Source organism: Mesoplodon bidens (genome assembly GCF_964165515.1).
Source record: "Mesoplodon bidens genome assembly, chromosome: 4".
Lineage (NCBI taxonomy): Eukaryota > Metazoa > Chordata > Mammalia > Artiodactyla > Ziphiidae > Mesoplodon > Mesoplodon bidens.
Window position 1 is genome coordinate 109,887,219 of NC_138160.1, and position 22,971 is coordinate 109,910,189.

The 22,971-nt window shown below is 38.7% G+C and overlaps 1 protein-coding gene across 1 annotated transcript; it reads left to right on the plus strand.

Annotated features, from left to right (window-relative positions):
* Positions 1-228: 228 nt before the first annotated feature.
* On the plus strand, positions 229-18,042 carry MINAR2 (membrane integral NOTCH2 associated receptor 2; the record flags this gene model as incomplete). The annotated part of the gene is made up of 5 exons (XM_081232007.1): positions 229-365; positions 1,171-1,347; positions 5,046-5,096; positions 14,188-14,415; positions 17,863-18,042. The coding sequence occupies exons 2-5, from the start codon at positions 1,171-1,173 to the stop codon at positions 18,040-18,042; spliced, it is 636 nt and encodes a 211-aa protein (XP_081088133.1). The 5' UTR covers positions 229-365.
* Positions 18,043-22,971: the final 4,929 nt, after the last annotated feature.

Sequence of the window (22,971 nt, forward strand, 5' to 3'; positions counted from 1 at the left end):
TCCTAGCTGCTGAGTCTAATAAGCTATAGGGTACTCTTCTGAAATCTGGTGCTGATACATTCCACATGTGACCTCATTACCTCTGTAAGAAAATCCTTCCTGCTGAATCAGATGGGTTTACAGAGGCACAAACATAACAACCTATGTCTTTTAAAAACTGCTGATGTGTCTGTCCTATGCCTTCTCAAGAGTGGAAATGTTCTCTTTCTCTAGATGAAAATCCACACTTTCCCGGTGAGAAGTGTGGTTTGCCCAAGGCAGAGTGGCTTGTAATGAGAGAGCTTATCTCCCTTAAAGTCATCATCACTTCCTGGCATAAGACGCCATCCACAACCTCACTCCCACCTCGGCTCTCTGACTAGCAGGTGGGTTCACTTAGGACAGCACGTCATCCAAACCCAGCAGCCATGTTCTCCTTTGGTTCCAAATGTACTTTGTAAACACCAAGACCCATCACAGGAGTTTATACAGCTAGGACCAGAGTCAAAGAGACCTCAGATAGAGAATGGGTCAAAGCAGTAGTTTGGGGCACTAAATTACTGTAGCAAACTATCAGATTCTTGCCATTTCCCTACTCGAGCTGAAGCTGACCACCTAAACACGGTTAGATTTCACATGAGCCTGAGACTCTGGGAGTCAAAACATGAGAAGAAACAAGATCCCACATATCACATGTGAGGCTGTGCAGGCAGAGCCAAGTCAGCTGGGTCAGCTCGGCAATGTTCAGAGAGAAATATTAAGTAATGTCTCCCTACAGGTGATTGTTTCATGTGCTCCAAACTGTGGACTGTAACCCTGAAATTCTGGCAGCCTTATCCAAAGAGTAGTTCCTCTTAAACTGTTATTCCTAACTCTGTATGGAGAGACGTTACGTGCTACACATACCTAATTTTGGTATCCTATCCAATTTAACGCGTGTGGGCCCAACTGTTCCATTCAAGCACTCTAAATGCACGCGCACACGTGTGCGTGCCTGCGTGTGTGTGTGTGTGTGGTGAAAGGTAAGGCAGCGTGCTACATTGTTCCTGTGTGTGGATGTGTCATTTTGAGAGTAGTTTCTGAACACAGCCCAGAGACCTGGTTTCAGATGCCTGTCAGGCATTCTCAGGCTCATTAATAATGGACAGTTCTGACAGCAGCAGCCTTGCTTGCCTTTGTTTTCCACCGTAGATGAAGGGAGACATGGATCTCTCCGTTTTGCCAAATAACAACCATCCTGACAAATTCCTGCAGCTTGACGTGAGGTCTTTAGTGAGGAACTCAGCCCTTCTTCAGGCCCGTCTGGTGAGGTTTCCGGGAGGGAACTACCCTGCTGCACAGCACTGGCAAAACCTCATCTACTCACAGGTAAGATCTGGGAGCACATAAGTATGCGGGCAGGGGCTTGCTTCTTTCTCATTATTGGCCATTTCATCATTTGTGCAAAAAGAAAGCTATAGGAAACGGAGTACAAAGTAGCTGCTCACACTTGCCATAGAAAAGGTCTTTCTCTCTTCCTTAACATAAGGAGACTTTCTCTGATCACTTTATAAATTCTGTGAATTTTCCCAACCATTCGTTTTCCTCCAAGCACTAGCTTCTCAGCCTGTCATTTTAGATTTTGCCTAGCCCTCATTTTATACCTTCCCTTCAAATTTTTTCAAATCAATTACTACATTTGCAAATAAGGCTCTGGGGGGAACCCTACCTCTATCTTTTGGTTAGTCTAAGCATAAAACATCAGAAGCTTACATTGTGTGGGCTCATGCATGGCCTCTGAGAGAACTGAATCTTGCTTCTGCCTCATTTAGACTGACTCCCTTTCATCTCATGCAAAGGAGACTCAAACAGTGGAACAATGGCAACCTATGATGGAAAGAAAGAAAACAGAGAGAACTCTCCACCTGGGAAAGGTGCTGGCTATTATTTTAGAGGTTCTTTTTTTTCCACAGGTGTCCATGTGGGCAAGACTTAACAATCAGCCTTCAAACCCAGACTTCATTTCTTGCTTGCTTCTTTTGCATCTTCCTTCTTTTTGCTAACCAAAGGAGAAGAATAAAACTGTGATGAGTTCCATGTGCTGAAATAAACATAAATAAACTTGACTGTTGCACAGCTCATGAAACAGGAATAATCTTTGTTTAAGATGTGAGGGCTAATGGGGTTAAGGGTTAGTCAATTTAGAAACAGGAAGAAGCATGTCATTTCAGAACAGATGTGACTGACCTGCAAACCCCTGCAAATCATTAAATCCTTTGGAGTGGCTCAAATTCCCTAAACAGAAATTTGTTTTCTTTTAAGAAACAGTTGCTACTCATGAGTCCTGGTGTAAAGTGACTCCTTTGTGGTGTGTTTGTGGGCTCCTCGGGACCTTTATCATGAGATCATTCAAAATCAAGTACACTTGGATGATTATGTAAGTGTTTCCTCCATCTATGAGGATTTTAATTTATTTCCATTGTAAGGCAGCCTATTATGAAAACTAACTTTTCAAAAATTTTACATTCTTCCCTTTTATAATCCTCAAAACCCATCCATACACACCTTTTTGGTGGTTGCTTTTTTTGTGTTTTGTTTAAGTTAAATGTGATGAAATTTCTCCTTTGTCTTATTGTTTATATCATGGAATAAAAAGATTCAAAACTCAATTCAGAGAACCTTGGCCCTCCTGTGCTATGAAGTTTAGTCTAAGAAAACATATCCAATAAATTCCTTTGAGGTTGGAACACATCGATTTAACATCTTTTGTTTAGTACTGGAGCTGACCTATTTCCTTCTTGTGGAACTTCACAGTTTAAAGCTCTGTTGAATGTTGTTCCTAAACCTGAATGAAATGCAAATTTTTAAAGGGCATCTCTTTCAACAGGCCCTGATGTGTTGATATAGTTATTCAGGGCAAACCAAGAAGGTAAAAATCTGCTTCATATGTCTTTGAATATGTTATTGGTAATTATAAACTATAGATAAACTTTATTAAGTTATACTTTTACCCTAAAATAAAATGTTAAATGACTGAATAAATATTTCAGTTCAATATACTACTGAAATAATGCTTGGAGAGAAGGAGTAAATCAATTACAAATTTAGTTAGTTGAGTAGGTGTGGCACAGATTATGAGTAAAAACAATTATATTCGCTACTTCAGATTGCAATATGTCAATAAGTAATTCTTCTGTCCTTGGCTGGATCTTAATATCCAGGAGTGATATATTCATTGGCAAAAAAAATAAATCTAAAAGAAATGAACGTATAAAAGTTTTAAGGGGGCTTCCCTTGTGGCGCAGTGGTTGAGAATCTGCCTGCCAATGCAGGGGACACGGGTTCAAGCCCTGGTCCAGGAAGATCCCACATGCCGCGGAGCAACTGAGCTCATGAGCCACAACTACTGAGCCTGCGCATCTGGAGCCTGTGCTCCGCAACAAGAGAGGCCACGATAGTGAGAGGCCCATGCACCACGATGAAGAGTGGCCCCCGTTCTCTGCAACTAGAGAAAGCCCTCACACAGAAACAAAGACCCAACACAGCCAAAAAATAATAATAATAGATTAATTAATTAATTTAAAAAAATGTTTTAAGTAGCTGTGGTGATACCTGGAATAAGGCACTGAATATATCAGGTGAATTTAGGTTTTAGGGATGCAGAAGGTGGTAGGCAGCTGTTAAATAGTTCATAATTTAAAACCCTCGCTCTGTTGGCTTAATGTCTCATTCTGCTGGGGAGACATTATGCCAAGTGGGAGAACGTTGAATAAAGAGATTTGAAACTTGGTTTCTTGTCTCAAATCCACAATAAACCAATTTGAGAGACATAAATTATGGCCCTTATTCAGTCCATGCCTTAGTATTTCCATGTGCAAAATTAGGATACTGTTCATTTTACATATTTCCTTAAAACTGAGAGCAAATAAAATAAGGTAAAAACAATTGACAGGGTTTCCTATAAGAGTATAAGAAATGTGTATCATCATCATCATCATCATCATTTGCCAGTATTCCAAAATGTGTTAAAATTACCCTATCATTAGAATTTGAAAAATAGCCAATAATACCACTTGCATTTTTCTGGATGCAGGGGGGTATATGAGCATGTAGGTGTTAGAGGATGTAGTCAGTACATCTGTCAAGCTATGTGGCTAACTCAAGCAGTTAGATTTTATACTCCCATGAAATCCACACAAACTTCAGATTTGTGTCAGCTTACCCTTTGGTCTCATACCCTCCATGTGCATGGTGTTTAGAATTCAGACTATCTCATGGAATGTCAAAGGACTTAGCCTACAAACATTGCCTTCAACGTTGGTAGTAATGCAACAGTTAAAACAAAGATCTCCTAGGGACTTGCCTGGCAGTCCTGTAGTTAAGACTCCGCACTTCACAGCAGGCACCACAGGTTTGATCCCTGGTCAGGGAACTAAGATCCTGCATGCCGTGTTGCATGGCCAAAAAAACCAAAAAACAAAACAGAGTACTGTATTTATATCCATGATTTATCTTTTAAGCTTTTTTAAAATTCACATTCCACCTTCAGAGGCAATTCTCTAAGCCATTCTACACAAACGGAAGCAATACCATACATATAGAAAAGTAAGCACAGATGTCCTCAGGCACGCCAGTATCTCCAGACACTGTTCACTCCCTCTTTGTGGATACACAGGTCACCTGTATTTGCAGGGAGAGAGTACAAGCAAATATTTCTTGATTCCACTAGATTTATACTTCTTAAATTCTTTCAACTAGAGAAATAAAGAAGCTTCCTAATAAATTTCTTTTCAGTGCAATGAACAAACTTTTGCCAAAACCTAATGTTTCTGGTTGTTAAAATAATTTGGGGCATGTATCTGATGAAGGCATTTGGAATTATATCCCAAATATTTCTGCCAATCCCTTTATAAAACGAGGTAATAAAAGGAAAAAGATGATTCTTTTTTTTGGTATAAATGATAAAACATGTTTTTTCAAATATTGTGGTGGGATTTTTTTTTTCTGATTAGCAGTTAGACTTCAGAATCTTTTCAGGTTAATCTATTTCTTATATCTTTTTCTGGCTTCCATCACATCTGTTTGAGAACCCAGGGGATTTCTGTACTAAACCTGTGAACTGGAACAAAAGACCAAGGGTAAGGAGGTTGCTCTTCGCTTGGTTTCTAGACAATGTCATTTACTGGGTGTATTTCCTAATCACCGTTCCTCACTTTTTTTTCAGTCTTATAACTCTTTTCCCCTTAAATTCTAATGTCTCTTCTTTCTATCTCAATTTTTTTTTGATATATCATAACTGTATTTCACAATCTGTCTCTGAACACGTGTCATGCCTTCTCCTGGACTGTCTCTATTCCCAATACTCCATTTCCTATTTCAAAAAGAACAGCCTCCTATGTGCAATAGGCTCCCATTTTTAAGCTTATATTTGGGCAAATGTTATAGGACTTTTGAGGTACTTAATTTATTGTCTAGGAAGTAGATTGAGGAGCATCACTAAGCTGCTCAGGCAATTATCAGGACATGATTTATCAAGTTATGCTAAATTTACACAGTTCACAAAATCTCCATTGGGGTCAGAAATTCACCCTTGGATGGTATGCTGCCAGAAGCATTACCCACTTTGTCCCATCACACTGCTCCCAGATGAGACCCAAATGCCCCTAGCACTGAAACTGTATTAAAAGCACTGTGTGTGTCACAGGAACACATGTGGGACTCCAGAGCCCTGGTTACATGGAGAGGAAGGCAGGAGAGGGGGTTAAAGAGAGGTCTGGGTCAGACCAGGAAGGCTTCAGAGGGTGTTGTCTAGATTTTTCAATTTTATCCTGAAAATTTGGAGGGGTTGATGAAAAATTTTAAGCAAGAGGATCACATGATCAAATTTGTGTTTCATAAAGGTAACCATTCTAGCAATTTGGAAAACAGAATTATTGTGGTCAGTGGGGAGCTGCTTTCCAAGAAAAGTTGTCTGTGAGCTCATATGTGCAATATAAACGAAATGCCTTGTTTGCATTATGATTATGATAGGAATTACATTGTATGTGTAGACCAAACTGGGGAAATGGAAGTCTTTATGATCTTGATTCTCCCAGTTCATGAACATGGTATATATTTCCATTTATCATGCTCTTCGTATAGCCTTCAATTATGTCTTATAATTCTCCACATAGAAGTTTTGCATATAGTTGTAAGGTTTATATCTAAATACTGATAGTAATTACTGCTCTTAAGAATAGGACCTTTTAAATCATGTTTTATAAGGAAGTATTACATATGCTATTGATTTTGAATCCAGAAATTGTATTAAAATCTATTTTACTTTGATGGTAAATATCCCTGTAGATAATCATGTCATCTACTGTTTTGTTTCATTATTTACAACCCTTATTCCTTTGATTTATTTATTTAATTTTTAGTGTATTGCTCAGAACTTTTCAATAACGTATGAATGTTTGTGATTACTGGCATCCTTGTATTAATTCTGAAACCAAGATAAATGCTTCTAATATTTGAACCATTAAGTAAACAGTGCCCTGGAAGTTTTGGGCAGACTCTCTTAGTTTAAGAAAGTTCCCTACGATTTCCATCTTGCTAGGAAATTTGCTCTAAATATGTTTAAATATTTTCCAAAATTTTTCAGAATGTACTGCAAACTTCTGTGTTGTTTCTTTCCTGATAATTGGTGAGTCACATTAATCTTCGAATATTAAACCACCCTCCTGGTAAAACATCCTTTTCTGGTATAAATCTTTCCTATCCTAGTATATAAAATATACATATTGTAGGATTCTGTTTAGCAATATTTTATTAATGATTTTTTTATTTATGTTTATAAGAGAAATTGGCCTATAAAAAATTACCTTTTCTTGGACTTCCCTGGTGGCGCAGTGGTTGAGAGTCTGCCAGCCGATGCAGGGGACACGGGTTCGTGCCCTGGTCCAGGAGGATCCCACATGCTGCGGAGCGGCTGGGCCCGTGGGCCACGGCTGCTGGGCCTGCACGTCCGGAGCCTGTGCTCCGCGACGGGAGAGGCCGCAGCGGTGAGAGGCCCGCATACCGCAAAAACAAAACAACAACAACAAAAAATTACCTTTTCTTTTATCTACTGCCCTTGTCTGGCGTTTATACCAACTTCATAAAATGAGTTGGGGAGTATTCCTTGTTTTTCTATATTCCGGAAGAGTTCAACAAGATAGAAATGAGATAGAAGTTAGATAGAAATGATCTGTTTCAAGAATGTCTGAGCGCTGTTTACAACACTCATTCAGCCTGGTGTTCCTAAACCTGTGTATGGTTGGGGTCGATTTTAAACTATTGATTCGGTTAGTCAAATGATCACTGGTTTATTAACATTTCCTATTTTTTCCTTAATTAAATTTTGTAAGTTATATTATGTGGGAAATCGCCCAATTGCATGTAAATTCTTAAAGTTACTCAGAGTATACTCCTATTACACTTCTTAATCTTTGCTATGTAACTTCTCATGCTCCTTTTACATTTCTAACATTGTGAGTTTGTATCTTTTTTTTGTTTTCCTGAGAAGTATTACCAGATATATTTTTAATCAGTTTAGCCTTTTCAAAGAAATAGCTTTCAATATGGTTGATTCTCTTCGTTGTATATTTGGGTTATTTTTCTTCATCATATTTATTGATTTCTCCTTCTATCCTTATTATTTCATGTTGACTATTTTCTTAGATTTACTCTGCGGTTTCCTTTTAAGGCTTTGAATTAGATGTTTATTACTTCATTAATTTTCTCATTCTGCTTTTATAATGTGAGCATATATGCTTATAATACTCCCTCAAAAGCTATTTCAGCTCCAGTTTTCATTTTCATTCTGCCTAAGTTTTTTAATTCCCATCATTTATTTGAAATGTGTGTTTTAATTTCTACAAAATGTGGTAATTTACATTATCTTTTTGATATTAATGTCTAAATTTCTAATAAGTTGTCTGTGATCAAAGAGCATGATCTATATAATATTGAATGTTTGGAATTTCTTTTAGAGTCCAGGACATTACCAATTTTTGTAAATATTCAATGTATTTTTTAAATGAGTATTTTTAGTCATTGAATAATGACATCAATGTCTTTGATCAAATGTGTTGGTTTCATTGTTCAAACCCTCTTTATATTTAATAATGTTTTATCTGCTTGGTAAAAAATTATATGTATAAATTTCTCCTAGTTATCTCAAGTTTTGCTTTATATATTTGAGATTATTTTACTAGAGGCATACAAGTTTAGAAATATTATATTTTACTGATTATGCCATTTATTCATTTTCCACCAACACTTTCTTCACCTAACAAAGTCTTTTACCTGAAAGTTTATTTTGTCTGATATATATACTTTCTTAGTAGTTAGTCAGGCTAAATTATGTTGTGGAAACAAATATGCCCAAATTCTTAGTGACTTGACTCAATAAAATGTATCTGTCATTCACACAAGATCTGTTGTGGGTGGGAAAATTATCCTAGTGGTTTGCTTCCAAGTGGAACCCAGACTGTTCCTTTTTGAGTCTCTATTATATCAGAATTTTTATGATGCTTGTAGCTAGAAAAGAGAGAGAGACTAAGCCAAGGATCAGGGATTTTAGGGGTCAAGCCTATGTCCCAATCTAGCTGTTGTATGCCCATGAAGAAGAAATGGGTTTGCTGAGCACCTAGCCAGACTCTGCCACAGTCTATCATTCTGTTAAACATATATATACTTATATATTTCATCTTCCTACACACAGCATTCATCCTTCCCCAGAGGTACTAACACCAAAGTGAGCCAGTCACTACATTTAGCAGATGTCCCAACCATATCATCCTATAATCTTTGTTGGAATAAGAATGGGATCGCTACAGTAATTCTTCCTTTCTGAAGGGAAAAATGACAGACGACAGACACTACCCAAAGTAATTCTGAGATTCCACTGAAAATAATGTGTGTGGGTCTCCTTCCTTGAAGGTGGGGAAGGTGGATTAGGCCATGATTCTGCTTTTTAGAAGACTTCCTGCTGCATTGTTCTCTAGGGTCCCCAGTCCTACCCACTAGGAAGCTGCCCTTTGTTCATCATTCTCTTTTGCCATATCAGAGTGGGCCCTCCCTTGAGGCTGTAGAAGCTTCAAAATTTACTCCTATTTATGGATATTTGGAGGCATAGGGTTATTGTTTTGTTTTATAATTTTGAACAATCAAAAGCTTTTAGGTCCAGGCTTGTGGTTTCTTTGGTGATACATATCTTCTAAAACTTAGTGTGAGCTATTTATTAATGTAATCATATCTATTTTGTTGCGGTCAGTTCTATAGGTCAATACACACATCTGAAGTTCTCTTAAGGCATAGCTCTCAGATAGGCTTTTTTTCTTTTATTTGGCTATGTTGCGAGGGCTTCCTTCTGCTGTGTCGGGTCTTCGTTGTAGCTCTCGGGCCTCTCTCCTGTCACAGGCTTCTCTCTACCTGTGGGGCATGGGCTCCAGGGCACGTGGGCTCTGTAGTTTGTGGCACACAGGCTCTCTAGTTGAGATGCGTGAACTCAGTAGTTGTGGTGCACGGGCTTAGTTGCCTCGCAGAATGTGGGATCTTAGTTCCCAGACCAGGGATCGAACCTGCATCCCCTGCATTGGAAGGCGGGTTCTTTACCGCTGGACCACCAGGGGAATCCGTCAAGTAGGCTTTAATGGTTTGCTTTTCTACCTCCATTTCTCCATCCTTTAACTCAATGACAAACACCTGGAAGCAGTCAGGAATAATAGTTTTGAAACCACACCCTAACAGGACCTTTACCCTGAGTCACTTCGTTCAGCTAAGGAGTTTGTTTTTATTTTTTAATGTTTCATTTGATTTTTCTATTTATTTATTTATTTATTCATTCATTCATTCATTCATTTATGCCTGCATTGGGTCTCTGTTGCTGTGAGCGGGGGCTACTCTTTGTTGCGGTGTGCGGGCTTCTCATTGCAGTGGCTTCTCTTGTTGTGGAGCACAGGCTCTAGGGAGTGCAGGCTTCAGTAGTTGTGGCTCACAGGCTCTAGAGTGCAGACTCAGTAGTTGTGGCATGCAGGCCTAGCTGCTCCGCGACATGTGGGATCTTCCTGTACCAGGGATCGAACCCGTGTCCCCTGCATTGGTGGGCGGATTCTTAACCACTGCGCCACCAGGGAAGTCCCAGCTAAGAAGTTTTAATCCGCTTTTTTTTTTTTTACCTCAATCCATTCTTTTAAATGATTCTATATCTTAGTGTTTGAGGTCTATAAACAGTCAGATTTTTAACAATAGAAGGCATCAAATTTCCAGAGTTTCTCTACTCTCTTCTTGCAAACTATTCAGTTCTTTCTCTAATGTCATCTTTTTCTTGTATTACACCAGCACTGTGATCCTTGTACATAAATGCTCTGATTATTTATAATACCACTCATACAGCTACAGGGGATTAGATTCCAAATGACCACAGATGACACTTATACCAAACATTTTTCACTGTATTATGTGAATAACCATCAATCCGGCTTCCAATATCCCTTTCATCCCTTTCCACTTCTTGACTGCTAAGCCAATGCCCACATTTGTAGAATTTCAAGATATCACTTTCTGTATTAAGGAACGTAGGCTAGGCTACACTGTAGTGACAAAATATCTCTAACCAAAAAGAAGAAAAGCATTCTTGTGCATGTCTGAGGAAGGGCAGATGGGTTTGGGGATCAACTCTTTTCCATAGCAGTATGAAGTTCTTTCATCTTAAAGTTCTGCCATCTCACAATCCTTGCTTACAGTGACACAGAAATGGAAAGTGAGGAAGAGTGAGCCAAAAATCTTGTTGGAGAATTCAGGGGCTTAGCTTGGAAGTGGTCTCTGTTACTTTTGTCCACACATCATCAGAAGAGCTGTCCCCAGTTTAAATTCAAACAGCCTGATAAAGACAGTCATCCCTTGTACTCAGGAAGGCAAAACAAAATTGCTGAGTATTTAACCAGTCAAATACCAGCTCTTACTTCTTTATATTTGCCTGCTATATCTTTTTTTATACTTTCACTCTCATTTTTTCTGAGTCCTTATATTTTAGGTATTTCTCTTGTAAATATTATATAATTAAATTTAATTTTAAAAATCTGATATGACAGTCTGTCATTTAAATAGAGGGTTTAGTCTATTTACATTTAACATGATTATTTCAATTTTTTTCTATTTTCCTAAGACTTTCTCCTCTATATTCTTTGTTTCAGGTTTCTTACCTTTTAGATTAATTTTCCTTTATCCTTTGTCTTCTGCCCTAACAATTTAGAAGCTATACATTCTTTCTCTATTTTTTAGTAATACTCTCACTGAAATGATTTCTTAAAATTTCCTAATTAAATATATCTGTTAAACTTTTAACTGTACAGTTTCAGTTTTCTCTTATCTTAAAACTCACAAATTAGTGGTTATTATTATTTCTATTTTACCATAAAATCAGTGCTTCCTTAGATTTCTGTATATATTTGTCAGTTTTTTCTTTTTTTTTTTTCCTTTGTTTTGCCTAGCATTCCTTCTTGCCACTTAATCTTTCATTCTATTATCAGGTTTCTTCTTTTTTTTTCCCTTGTGGTACATGGGCCTCTCACCGCTGTGGCCTCTCCCGTCGCGGAGCACAGGCTCCAGACGCGCAGGCTCAGCAGCCATGGCTCACGGGCCCAGCCGCTCCGCGGCATATGGGATCCTCCCAGACTGGGGCACGAACCTGTATCCCCTGCATCGGCAGGCGGACCCTCAACCACTGCGCCACCAGGGAGGCCCAGGTTTCTTCTTACTCAAGTACATTTTTTAGAGATTCCTTCTGTTTTGGCCTATTAATTGTATATTCTCAGTGTTTGTCTGTCTGAAGGTCTTCTATATCACTCTTTCTATTAAATGATAGCTTACTTATACATAAATGACATAAATAATGATTAAAGTGTATAAAGGGTAAATGGACAAAGTAATGGTTAATACAGAAGAGCCTAGGTAAGCTTTGAAGTGTTACTTTCCTTTAAGTATTTTTAAGAAGAAGTTATTTAAGAGCTTATATGAGTAAAATAATGGAATTACTGTTGAGTTTCCTTTTGTTAAATGTAGTCCATCTAGAATGTGGAGTGAAAAGTTAAACTCAAATACATGCTCTGTTTCCTTTCTTAAAAGATTGTGAAAAAATTTATCAAAATACAAAAGAACCTCAACAATGATTAGTATTTTCTATTTCTTCCATAAAATTCTTAATAAAGTTATTCTATTAATTTTCCCTTCACATGTCCTTCAGACATGAAATTGTCATGCAATTCAAAAATAAATGGCACCAAGTTCTAGGATGAACATCAAACATTCAAGAATATAGTTTAGAATTAAGGGCTTGAATGTTCTTTTAAAAATAGCTCTGATTATTTTTCTGTCTTATGTATATTAGCTTTTCAAGGTCTTTATACATTGTAATAGAAAGTATTATTTTTTCTTAACCCCCGAAACTGTATTTTTCTGATTTATAGAGCTTTCTTATTTAAGAAGCTCAAGGAATAGGCCAGCAGGCAAGAAAACTGACAAAGTCAATTTTTCAATGTCAGAAGAATTATTTCTTTTCAAAGATAATCAAAGATATCTAGCCTTGAAGAAAAAAACTTGAGTCAGAATTATGCTAAACTGAAACTATCTAAATTTTGTATCAAATTGTTTTTTCTCAATTCAGAAACATTTTTCATGAGGTCATCCATCTTAAGGATAAACACTAAGTCAAGATGATTTATTATTTCATTACAAACTTCAATATTATGGAATATAAATTGATTTTGAGCAGACCAACGACCTAATAAGTCAGAGATGATCTCCAAGTTGAAAGTCAGAGATGATCTCCAAGTTGATCACTAAGTATGTAAAAAATGTCTGGATTAAGAAAATTAGATAAACCTAAGGCCAAAGAGAATGTGAATGGTTTTATCTAGATGTTTTCTTGTCAGCCATTTCAGAAGGAAACTATATATAATATTAGTTCACAACTTAGCTTATATAAACACATATTTAATGTGACCTATATACCCCAATAGATGCTGAGGGAATCAGTGTATTAATGATTATAAATATAACTCAGAAAAATATTAATTGCTATTGAAACTTCTCTGTTTAAGAAGACTGAAATATGTGAAACACATTTATTGAAAAAATTCCTGTAAATTAATGAAATATGTCACCAGTTTTTAAGGGTTAAACCTAAGTGTTCCAAAAATTAACTTATGTGAAGTTCCTCTCCCGTGATGCCCCATCATAAATGAGACGTTACTATAAACTTTTTTTTCTTCTCAATTTTATTTGGCCAATGAACAAATTTTAATCTTAAATTTGTCTACCTTTGTGATAGTTTTGTAGTCATAAGAAAAAAAAGCAAAGTAAAAATATGAAGGTCATACCAGACACAGAAAAACCACTTTGTATGATTCCATTTATATAAATGAAACTGACATATGCTGTTATCCTACTGGTTATCCTTAGGGAGGGAGAGGATAGTAACTGGAAGGCAGCATGAGGTGTGCTGGTAATGGTTTGTTTCTTGATAGTATCTTGGGTTTATTTGGTATGTGAAAATTTATAATATACGCACTTTTATAATATATGCACTTTTCTACATATATATCATGCTTTAATAAAAAAAAAGTTTTTAAACATCTAAAAGTCAGAATTAGAGCCTTCCAATAGCCAGCTGGTCTGTAGCTACGTATAGGATTGCAATGCTAAGTTAGTCCAGTTCTCCAAGCTGCCTGAAATAAGAGTCCTAAGGGAGTTCCCATGAAAGCCAAGGCATATCTATAAAATGCCTTTTAATCTTGATTTTGCTGGATTAATACAGCAATGTTAATTTTTTTCAATCAGTCATGGAATGCACAAGTAGAAAGAAATAAAATGTCAAATCTCAGTGCAAATAAGCTGGGGGAAAATGGCATTGTTTAGAATTCTACTATTTGAATTAAAGAACATTGTCCTTTCTCTGTTGTTATAAAATAACATTTTAGTGAATGATTACTGAAGCTCAACAAGATCACATGCAAAGAAATAACTCAATTAATGGTAGGATCCTAGGTTGAACTGGATCCTAGAATTCTTCCTTCATTCATTGTCCTAATCTGTTGGGCTTCCAGGCAGAATCAGCAAGCTTTCAGGTACAATTATTTCACGTTGCCTTCCTTGTCATCAGTGACCTATTGGTAAGACAAACTTTGTCACTGTGCCTCCTGACAGAGAGAGAAGAAGAATATTACTGCTCAACGAATGAGGAGATCCAGTGCGGAGGGTGCTGTGACCACAGAGAGCCCCCCTCCATCCCTGTCATCAGTTCTGAAGAATAACCCACTATATGGTGATGTGAGTTTGGAGGAAGCTATGGAAGAAAGAAAAAAGAATCCTTCATGGACCGTTGAGGAATATGACAAGCATTCCCTGCACACAAACCTCTCTGGGCATCTGAAGGTACCCAAGGCAAAGAATCAACTCCTTTAATTGACAAGGGAGATCAGTTAAATAATCCTAAAAGAAATGGGTACTGAGGTGAAAGGCACTCTCCACTAGGCACAAAATTTCCAGATTTCAGGTCATTTTGGCCTCTGGCTTCACTTTCTCTCTCCTAGTCAGTAGTTTTGTTTATTTATGTGTTTTGTGTTTTACAATTTCAGCAATTACCAGCATCTCTACAGTGTAGAGAGAAAGAAATGGTGTGACACAGAAGAAGGGTTTACCTGGAAGGTATCAGGTTTTGAAAGTTAATTTGCCAGATTAAGTATGTTTTCCTCTAGTTTTGTGATCATCTGTGTTCATGAATACTTAAGAGTTCCTTATTCTACATTTACTCAAAAATATTGACTAAATGCTCTGTCTTAGGCACTGTGCAAGGCAGTTCTCATCAAAGATCATTTTATTTCAAGCCTACTCAGTGATTTAAGATTGCAGATTTACATTTTGGACATTTTCCTGTGTCTCAGTAACAAAACAAAACAAAAACATTTCAACACAGGAAAAGTATGCAATGAACTCATTCACCCAGCTTAAACCCAATTCAAGTTTTTCTTTTTTTTCCCCCTGGTGTCACCCATCAAATAGAGGGTCTAGGAATACCTGCAAAGCAGGGAGAGAGGCCCTCTGTTTTCTGAGTGGACTGGATTCCTACCCAGCCTTGGCTTGCCTCTGCCCACCCTAGGGCCAGAAAGGTCTGACATTTTCCAAGTACACTTCCTTTAACAATGTATGTCTATTCTAAACCCCATACTTTAATCACCTACAGATTTTTCCTGCTGAAGGGGACAGCATTATGTCCCTCTAAAGTCCTACACTTTTAAAAATCTCAAGTGTGCACTCCTTGAAATAATGTCCAAAGTCTTTGGAGTTTCTTAGTCTCCTAGTGGATTTAGTGTATCTCCTCCTTAATGTAGCCTCTTTTCCAGAGATGTTTCCATAACAGATGCTCCCCCCTAGCAACAACAATCTTGTGTTTTTTATCAGGAATCTAAAGATCAATACCTCTAGGAAATAACCTTCTGCAACTAGGAAAAAGTGTATTGATTTATTTAACAAACATTTCTTGACTGTATGCTAGAGCCTCTATTCTTTTCTTTGTTGTTTACATGAATGACAAAGGGACTATGAAGATGAATATGACTCTCCTGGCCCTCAAAATTTCATCTAACTGAGCAAAGTAACAATAACTCTAGACAGGACAGAGGAAATGACAAGACAGAGGAAGAGGATAGTGGATAGAGGATAGGAAGAATAGTGGAAAGTGCTCTGCAGATTCAGAAGAGGACAAAGTCACACTGGATTAAAAGAAGCCCTTACGAAAAAGTTAATTTATGCTGGACTTGAAAAATGTGTACAATTCCAGAAGACATAGGTTGTTTGTATGAGTGGAGAGGCCCTCTTCTGTCAAAAGTGGCAAGCGAAAAGGCACATATGGAAGAGTATGAGAGAGTTTGTCAGAACAATAGGTAGTCCAGTTTTGCTGGAGCTAGTTTAAGTAATAGAACAATGGGCCGGGGGGGGGAAGCTAACAAACAGACTCAAAAAAACCCAAAAATTCAAATGTAAGGCTAAAGAAACTGAACATTATTGGCACTGAGGGGTAATATTTTGTTGGACAATACCATGACTTATGCTTAGGAAGACTGAACGTGAATTGCTGGATGCATTGCTTTATGAAAACCAGGGCCAGCCCCCTCCCCACCCGTCCTCTACCTGTACACTCACCTCAGAGCAGAGGCCCGTCAGGTCAGAGGCTTGTATGCAGACCTCTTGATGCTATTTTGAGAGATGCTTCTGGAAGTCATGGCTTTTGTTTTTATTAGGATCTCTCCTTGACCTCATCATTTCAACTTCTTTCATCACCATCCCTACCCATATCTCCTAATTAGCAGACAGAGCCCCCAACCTAATTTCTGAAACCTTTTCAACTACTTTACAGGCCATGAAAGTCCCATGTGCTTTTGGGCACTCCCATTTTTCTAAATTAATAACTTTATGAATAAGAAAGGAGAAAAGAAGCCCATATTTAGTTACAAAGGCAAGCTATAGGCAGAATGTAAGAAAGGATAGTCTCCATTATGGAAGTTCTTACTGAAGAATGAGGCCTTAAACTTGCAGGCAAAGTGCAGGCCTCTGATTAGGACACAGACACAAATGAAGGATAAGAGTGAAGTAGGCAAGGGTTTTTAAATCACCTATCCTTTTGCACAGGTCATCCAAATTTTATTTTAATGTTTTCGCTTTTCTAAGACTGGGAAGTTGAACCTAGTAGCGATGTGATGGAAGAGTTATATTGCCATCACCAGAATCCACCCAGCTTCCCTTCCTCTTTTAGCAGTCTGAAGCTAGTTCATTACCCTTGTGTCCAGCCATGGAAACTGTCTGACTTTAAGTCCACTGAGCCTAGAGAGGCAGAGAGAGGGTGGGCAGCCCAGCTACAAGCCATTGCAATACTCCAAGTGAGAAATAATAAGGCCTGAAGTGGGTTTATGAAAATAGAGATTCAGCATTCACCATAAATTTGTTGTATGTCTACTAGATGCCAGGTATAGACACTGAATCATTAGCACTGAAAAACAGCAGGAGAAAATAGGAGGGAAAAAATATCTATATGTGTGTGTATATATATGTTTTAGATGTATAGACAGTAGAGTTTGCAGATGATTCATTGGACATAGGAGATGAAATTGAGTTGAAGACAATTTCTCAGGGTTGAATGGGAGACAAGGCCAGTGAAAGAATCAGAGACATGGGGACTAGGAGGTGATGTGGGAAAGGATATACTGGGTCCTTTCTCCAGAAGGTCAAACAGTGCCAGAGTTTCTGCATGCCAACATGCTGTATTCCGCTACAAGGAAGACCAGAAGATTGAGAAGCATGGAAAAGACTCTTTACTCTTGGTCTTACTCCTCCTTCCATGGAAGTCAGCTTCTGGATTTACTGAAAAACTCAGCAAACATCTTTATCCCTATTATGCTAACAAAATCAAACCCCCAAGGCTCCGCTAAGGCAAGGAATTTTCATTTTATTTCAACTCACTAAACTGATTGACACACAGTATCTATGAGTTGTAAGGGACACAAAATTAGCGAAAAGATGACAGAAACACTCTTGTGTTTCTGACCCTGCAATGTGAGCAATTTATTCAGTAAGCCATGCAGACTACCTAATGAATTCTCATGCAGACCTACAGGTTGAAGCTGAGGATTCCTGGTCAGCCAGGAGGCTGTAACTACATGTTCCTGCTATTCAGGGAAGCCTAGCCTCTCTTATTTGAGCAGTGACACTTAAACCTCACTTAGGAGAGTGTGAATATGGACGTAAAGTACCTATACGGTCTTGTTCTGCAATCTCATTGAGTCTGTAACACTGACTGATCCTATTCTTCGTGTAATTTTCTTTTAGGAAAATCCTAATGACCTACGGTTTTGGTTGGGAGACATGTACACACCCGGTTTTGATACCTTACTGAAAAAGGAAGAAGAGCAAGAGAAGCATTCAAAATATTGTCGTATAGGTCTGATTTTGCTCCTCATTGCCTGCGTCTTGGTTTCCATAGTAATTGTTAGCACTTTTTTCACCTAAAGAAACTGCCACAGACATAGTAACATTTCTTTAAAATCTTTCTAAATAAACATTTGCAGAAAAACTTGTTTATGGAGTGTGAATGTATTGTTGATGGTTCAGTCAGATGTAATTGTCTCGTAGGATGCAAACGTTGTTTGAGATATGCTAACTTTCTCTATTTTGTCCTATGAAACCTTGGTAAGAATCCCAGCCTGAGCTTTGTCCTTTGAGAAGCAAGAATTCTGGGGATCATAACCACTGAAAAGTTAATACAGACAACCAAACTTAAACACTTTGATAGCGAACAAAACAGCACCAACAACTGTCAGCAGCTTTGTCCTAATGCTTACACTATATTCACCTCGTTTTTATTTCTTTTTTTTTTTTTTTTTTTTGAGTTATGCGGGCCTCTCACTGCTGTGGCCTCTCCCGTTGCGGAGCACAGGCTCCGGACACGCAGGCTCAGCGGCCATGGCTCACGAGCCCAGCCGCTCCACGGCACGTGGGATCTTCCCGGACCGGGGCACGAACCCGTGTCCCCTGAATCGGCAGGCGGATTCTCAACCACTGCGCCACCAGGGAAGCCCTTTATTTCTTTTTTGATTATCATTTTTTATTGGAGTATAATTGCTTTACAATGTTGTGTTAGTTTCTGCTGTACAATGAAGTGAATCAGCTATATGGATACCTAGTCCCCTCCCTCTTAGACCTCCCTCCCCCACCCCAATCCCACCCATCTAGGTCATCACAGAGCACCGAGCTGAGCTCCCTGTGCTATACAGCAGGTTTTTAAACACTGATATCACCCTCCTGTCATCACTAGGAAAGTTGAGCAGATCATTTTTTGGCCAACTGCCAGGTATACAGGATACAAGCTTCTGGTCATGCTGCCTGTTGGGTTGGATTCATGCTGTTTTATCTTCCTTTATTTCTGTTTAAGCCAGAAAAAAAAGGGGTAGAGATATTCAAACATATTTTTATTTTCCCAGTAATCCTTTATAATGCCTCAGTTTCATGTTGCAATTTTCATAGACCTAAACTTGGACAGGCCATAGTTATATAATTAATCACATTTAGATCCAGTTGTGCTTACTGATTGATCCAAATTGGCTAGTGTGACCCCTGGTGGCAGTCAGGGTATATCAACAGCCCTGGCCCTAAAAAATCAGAGGGAATTCTAAGAGAAGAGAACTTGAATACTAACTGTGCCTTTTGCTAGAACTCTTGGACCCTGAGCAAGTCATTCTCTCTGAGAAAGGATAATATCACCTCCCCAGTAGGGCTTGCCTAAGGACTAAATAAGAGGTATAGATAAGAGTAATGCCTGGCTCCTAGTAAGTAGTTGCCTAGTTAACTGCGGTCTTTTCCACTAACATGGTTTATCAGCACCTGAAGTCACCTTACTTTGCATGCAGATACCTGGGAACGTGGTTCTGGGCACAGAAGGAGAAGTAAGTCACCACCCTTCCCTTTCTCCTTGGACACCCTTCCCTAAGTCCCTCATCCCCACTCCTTTCTCCTCATTCAAGACTCCTCCCCGCCCCCAGACTATCTCAGGCAGAAAAAAAAAAAAGGGGGGGGGGACATTCTCTTCTTCCCATTAGTCAGATTTTGCCCTTTTGGGGTTGCCATATCATTTTGTTGTTATTTCTCTTAAAAGTACTTGAAATAAAGTGCATTAAAATACAGCGTGACTGTACACACGTTGTGCACAAAAATTCTGTTAAGCAAACTTCTTATTCGTCCTCTTCTTTATGATAGGTTCTAGTCCCAGTTAGAACTGAATTAAGAAGCAGTGAAGGTCCTGGGGGCTTCCTGAGGGCAGGCACCCCCTCACTGCATATGCCTCGTAGACAACAACTTGCTATTACTCTGTTTTCAAAGCTTGAGTGTCCAGTGTTTGCCTCTAAGGGATTCAAACATGTTCAGATCTCTGCTCCACATGGAAATCATTTGTGCTGCACCAGGTTACATTGGGCTGTCCAGGGCCACGTACAGGTAAGACTCTCTAAAAGCACGAAGCAGAGGTAAGCATAGAAGTATGAAGCTGCCCACTTCATCTCATTACCCTTCTTTTCTGCCCAGTCAAGCATTCCTCTGCTCCCTCTGGCCCTCCTCTACTCTCATCTACCATACTATCCAGTCATTTGTCTTTCAGCTTGAATGAGTTTATTACTTTGCTACTGCTCCCAAACCAGTCTTCATTTTCAGCCTTCAGTATAACTGAAATATGTTATTGTCCCTCATCAGGTTAATGTTGTGCATCTACATGCGAGGGGAAGTCATAAGTAGAGAGAGTACATCCATGTGTGCACTAAAAATCATACCATGAGGGCAGTTCCAATTTCTCCTTCAGTATGGGTTTTGAAAATGGCTCAAGCAGAAAAGGCATAAGATCATGGAAAATACAGAGATGATGGCCCTAAATAGGCTTAAGTTCAAATATGGGCTTTCTGAAAAAGCTCCAATTCAGATTCAATGAACTAATGCTTTAAAAGCATTTAAATACAACCCCTGGCACATAGTAGGTGGTCATTAAATAATAACTATAATTATCTTCAAAGAAGTGACAATTTTAATCACTTCTTTTAAATTTTTTTAAATTAAGACTGGGAGCCATCAACTCTTAAATAATAATGGTTTCAAATAGTAATCTTTCCCAGGTTCTTTAGAACGTGCACTGCACCCAAAAAAAATCTGGGGGGCTTTTTGTTTTGTTTTGCTTTTGTGTATTAGGTTAGTGTGTGGGAGGTCTAAAAGCAACTAGAATCGTAATTTTCTAGAGAAAAAAAATTCCAGCTGTGGATACTTTTTAAAGTGCTGCTCTCAGGTTTAAAAGAATAAATTTTTTTAAAAATATATATAACCCATTAATGGCTATTCCAATTATATTCATGTTGCTGTCACCTAGTGGAGAGTTTGTGGTTGGAAGACAGAAGGGTGTGTGGCTGCTCTATTTATCCGGAGAGCACTCCTGCCATCTGGTGGTTATGTTTACTGGGCCAGCCCTGAACCCATGAAAAAGCCTTTTACCAAAGGGACATTTTACAGGTGGAGGCCTAATTCTGTCTCTGTGGTTAGAATCAGTGTGATCAGATGGCCAAAAGCTCCTGTCTTCCCTCTTGCAACCACCAATTTTGATACCATCTCATCTTGCAAGAAAAGAGATATGACTGACCTGGAGTCATCCTGACATTTGAAGGCAGAAGGGTGATCTCAGAGATCACCCCGTTCCCAACCTCGTCAAATTGCTTAAGATGTTGGGAATATTAAATAATTTACGGCTTATTTCAGATATAGTATGGCCTGAATTTCTGAATTTTTAGCTCTCCATATTGAGAATGTCTTTATTTTTTAATTCCTCTTTTTCCTATACCTATTGTTTATTACCAGTTTTTAAATTCTCCTCTCATATAATTGAAAAGGTAATTTTATCACCTATGAGAAATAATTTTTAAAACTGTAATTAGATAGGGCTGTTAAATCTCAACCCCTCTGGATTTCTACTTACATAGTCACAGAGTCTGATGGACTGTGCTTTTTAGAGGAAAGATAACTTTTTTGGTTCCTTCCAAATAATCACTTAGTCCAGGCTCTTGCCCAAATTGAGATGAGAATATTCAACCAAAGTGAGCAACTTCAGAGACTGAACACAGCTTTCTGCCACAGCAGTTGTTCTGCTCTCATTTTATGGACCCAGTGACTCATGTACCTGATCAAATTTCCCTCTGTGCAGACTGCTGGAAAAATTCAGGACCAAATTGGGGCCCTCTCTTCTTAAGAAGTATGAGGACTTCCTCGTGTGTTTTTCCTGTCCTGTCCTCATTCATGGCTCCATTTCATCGTTCATCCTTTGCCTCATCTTTCTCACTGCCTCAAATATATGGTATGTCACAGTGCTCTATTTTGTAAATGCCTTAAACCTATTGAAAAGATGCAAAGCATATAGAGATAAGTACATAGAGAATTGTGTGTGTGTATTCTATATGTGTCCTATGTAAATCAAGACTAAATACAAAAGACTGTATCTCAAAAGAAGATTTTGAAATTAAAAATATCATCTTTTAAAGAAGGAAACTAGTTTTTTTAGTATAAAGTGTTCCCTGACTAGGTTTTTTTGGCCAGAAGAAATGAGATTCAAGACTCACAGTTTTACTTGTTCTGTACTACCGTTTTCAAGTGCCTGACAAAAAGAACAAAGTAAGAATTCTTCTTATGCCCATTCAACCTGTTAGTTTTTCCCAATTAAGAAATGTGTTAAAATCTCTCACATTTGAATTAGCTTCAAGGTTGGTGAAACACTGTGCAGATAATTACCTGAATAATAAAACAATGGCTAGGCTACATTCAAAACTTTATCAGTCAGTATAAATGAAATAGCAGTTAACTAAGCTTCCTTCTAAAATTATATTATTTTAAAGGCCAGGAGGAGACCTTCAAGATGGCAGAGGAGTAAGATGTGGAGATCACCTTCCTCCCCCAAAATACGTCAGAAATACATCTACATGGGGAACAACCCCTACAGAACACCTACTGAACGCTGGCAGAAGAACTCACACATCCCAAAAGGCAAGAAACTCCCCACGTACCTGGGTAGGGCAAAAGAAAAAACAGAGACAAAAGAATAGAGACAGGACCTGCACCTCTGGGAGGGAGCCGTGAAGGAGGAAAAGTTTCCACACACTAGGAAGTCCCTTCGCTGGCAGAGATGGGGGAGAGTGGGCGGGGGGTAAGCTTTAGAGCCACAGAGGAGAGCACAGCAACAGGAGTGCAGAGGGCAAAACGGAGAGATTCCCGCACAGAGGATCGGTGCCAACCAGCACTCACCAGCCCGAGAGGCTTGTCTGCTCACCCGCTGGGGTGGGCGGGGGCTGGGAACTGAGGCTTGGGCTTCGGAGGTCAGATCCCAGGGAGAGGACTGGGGTTGGCGGCGTGAACACAGCCTGA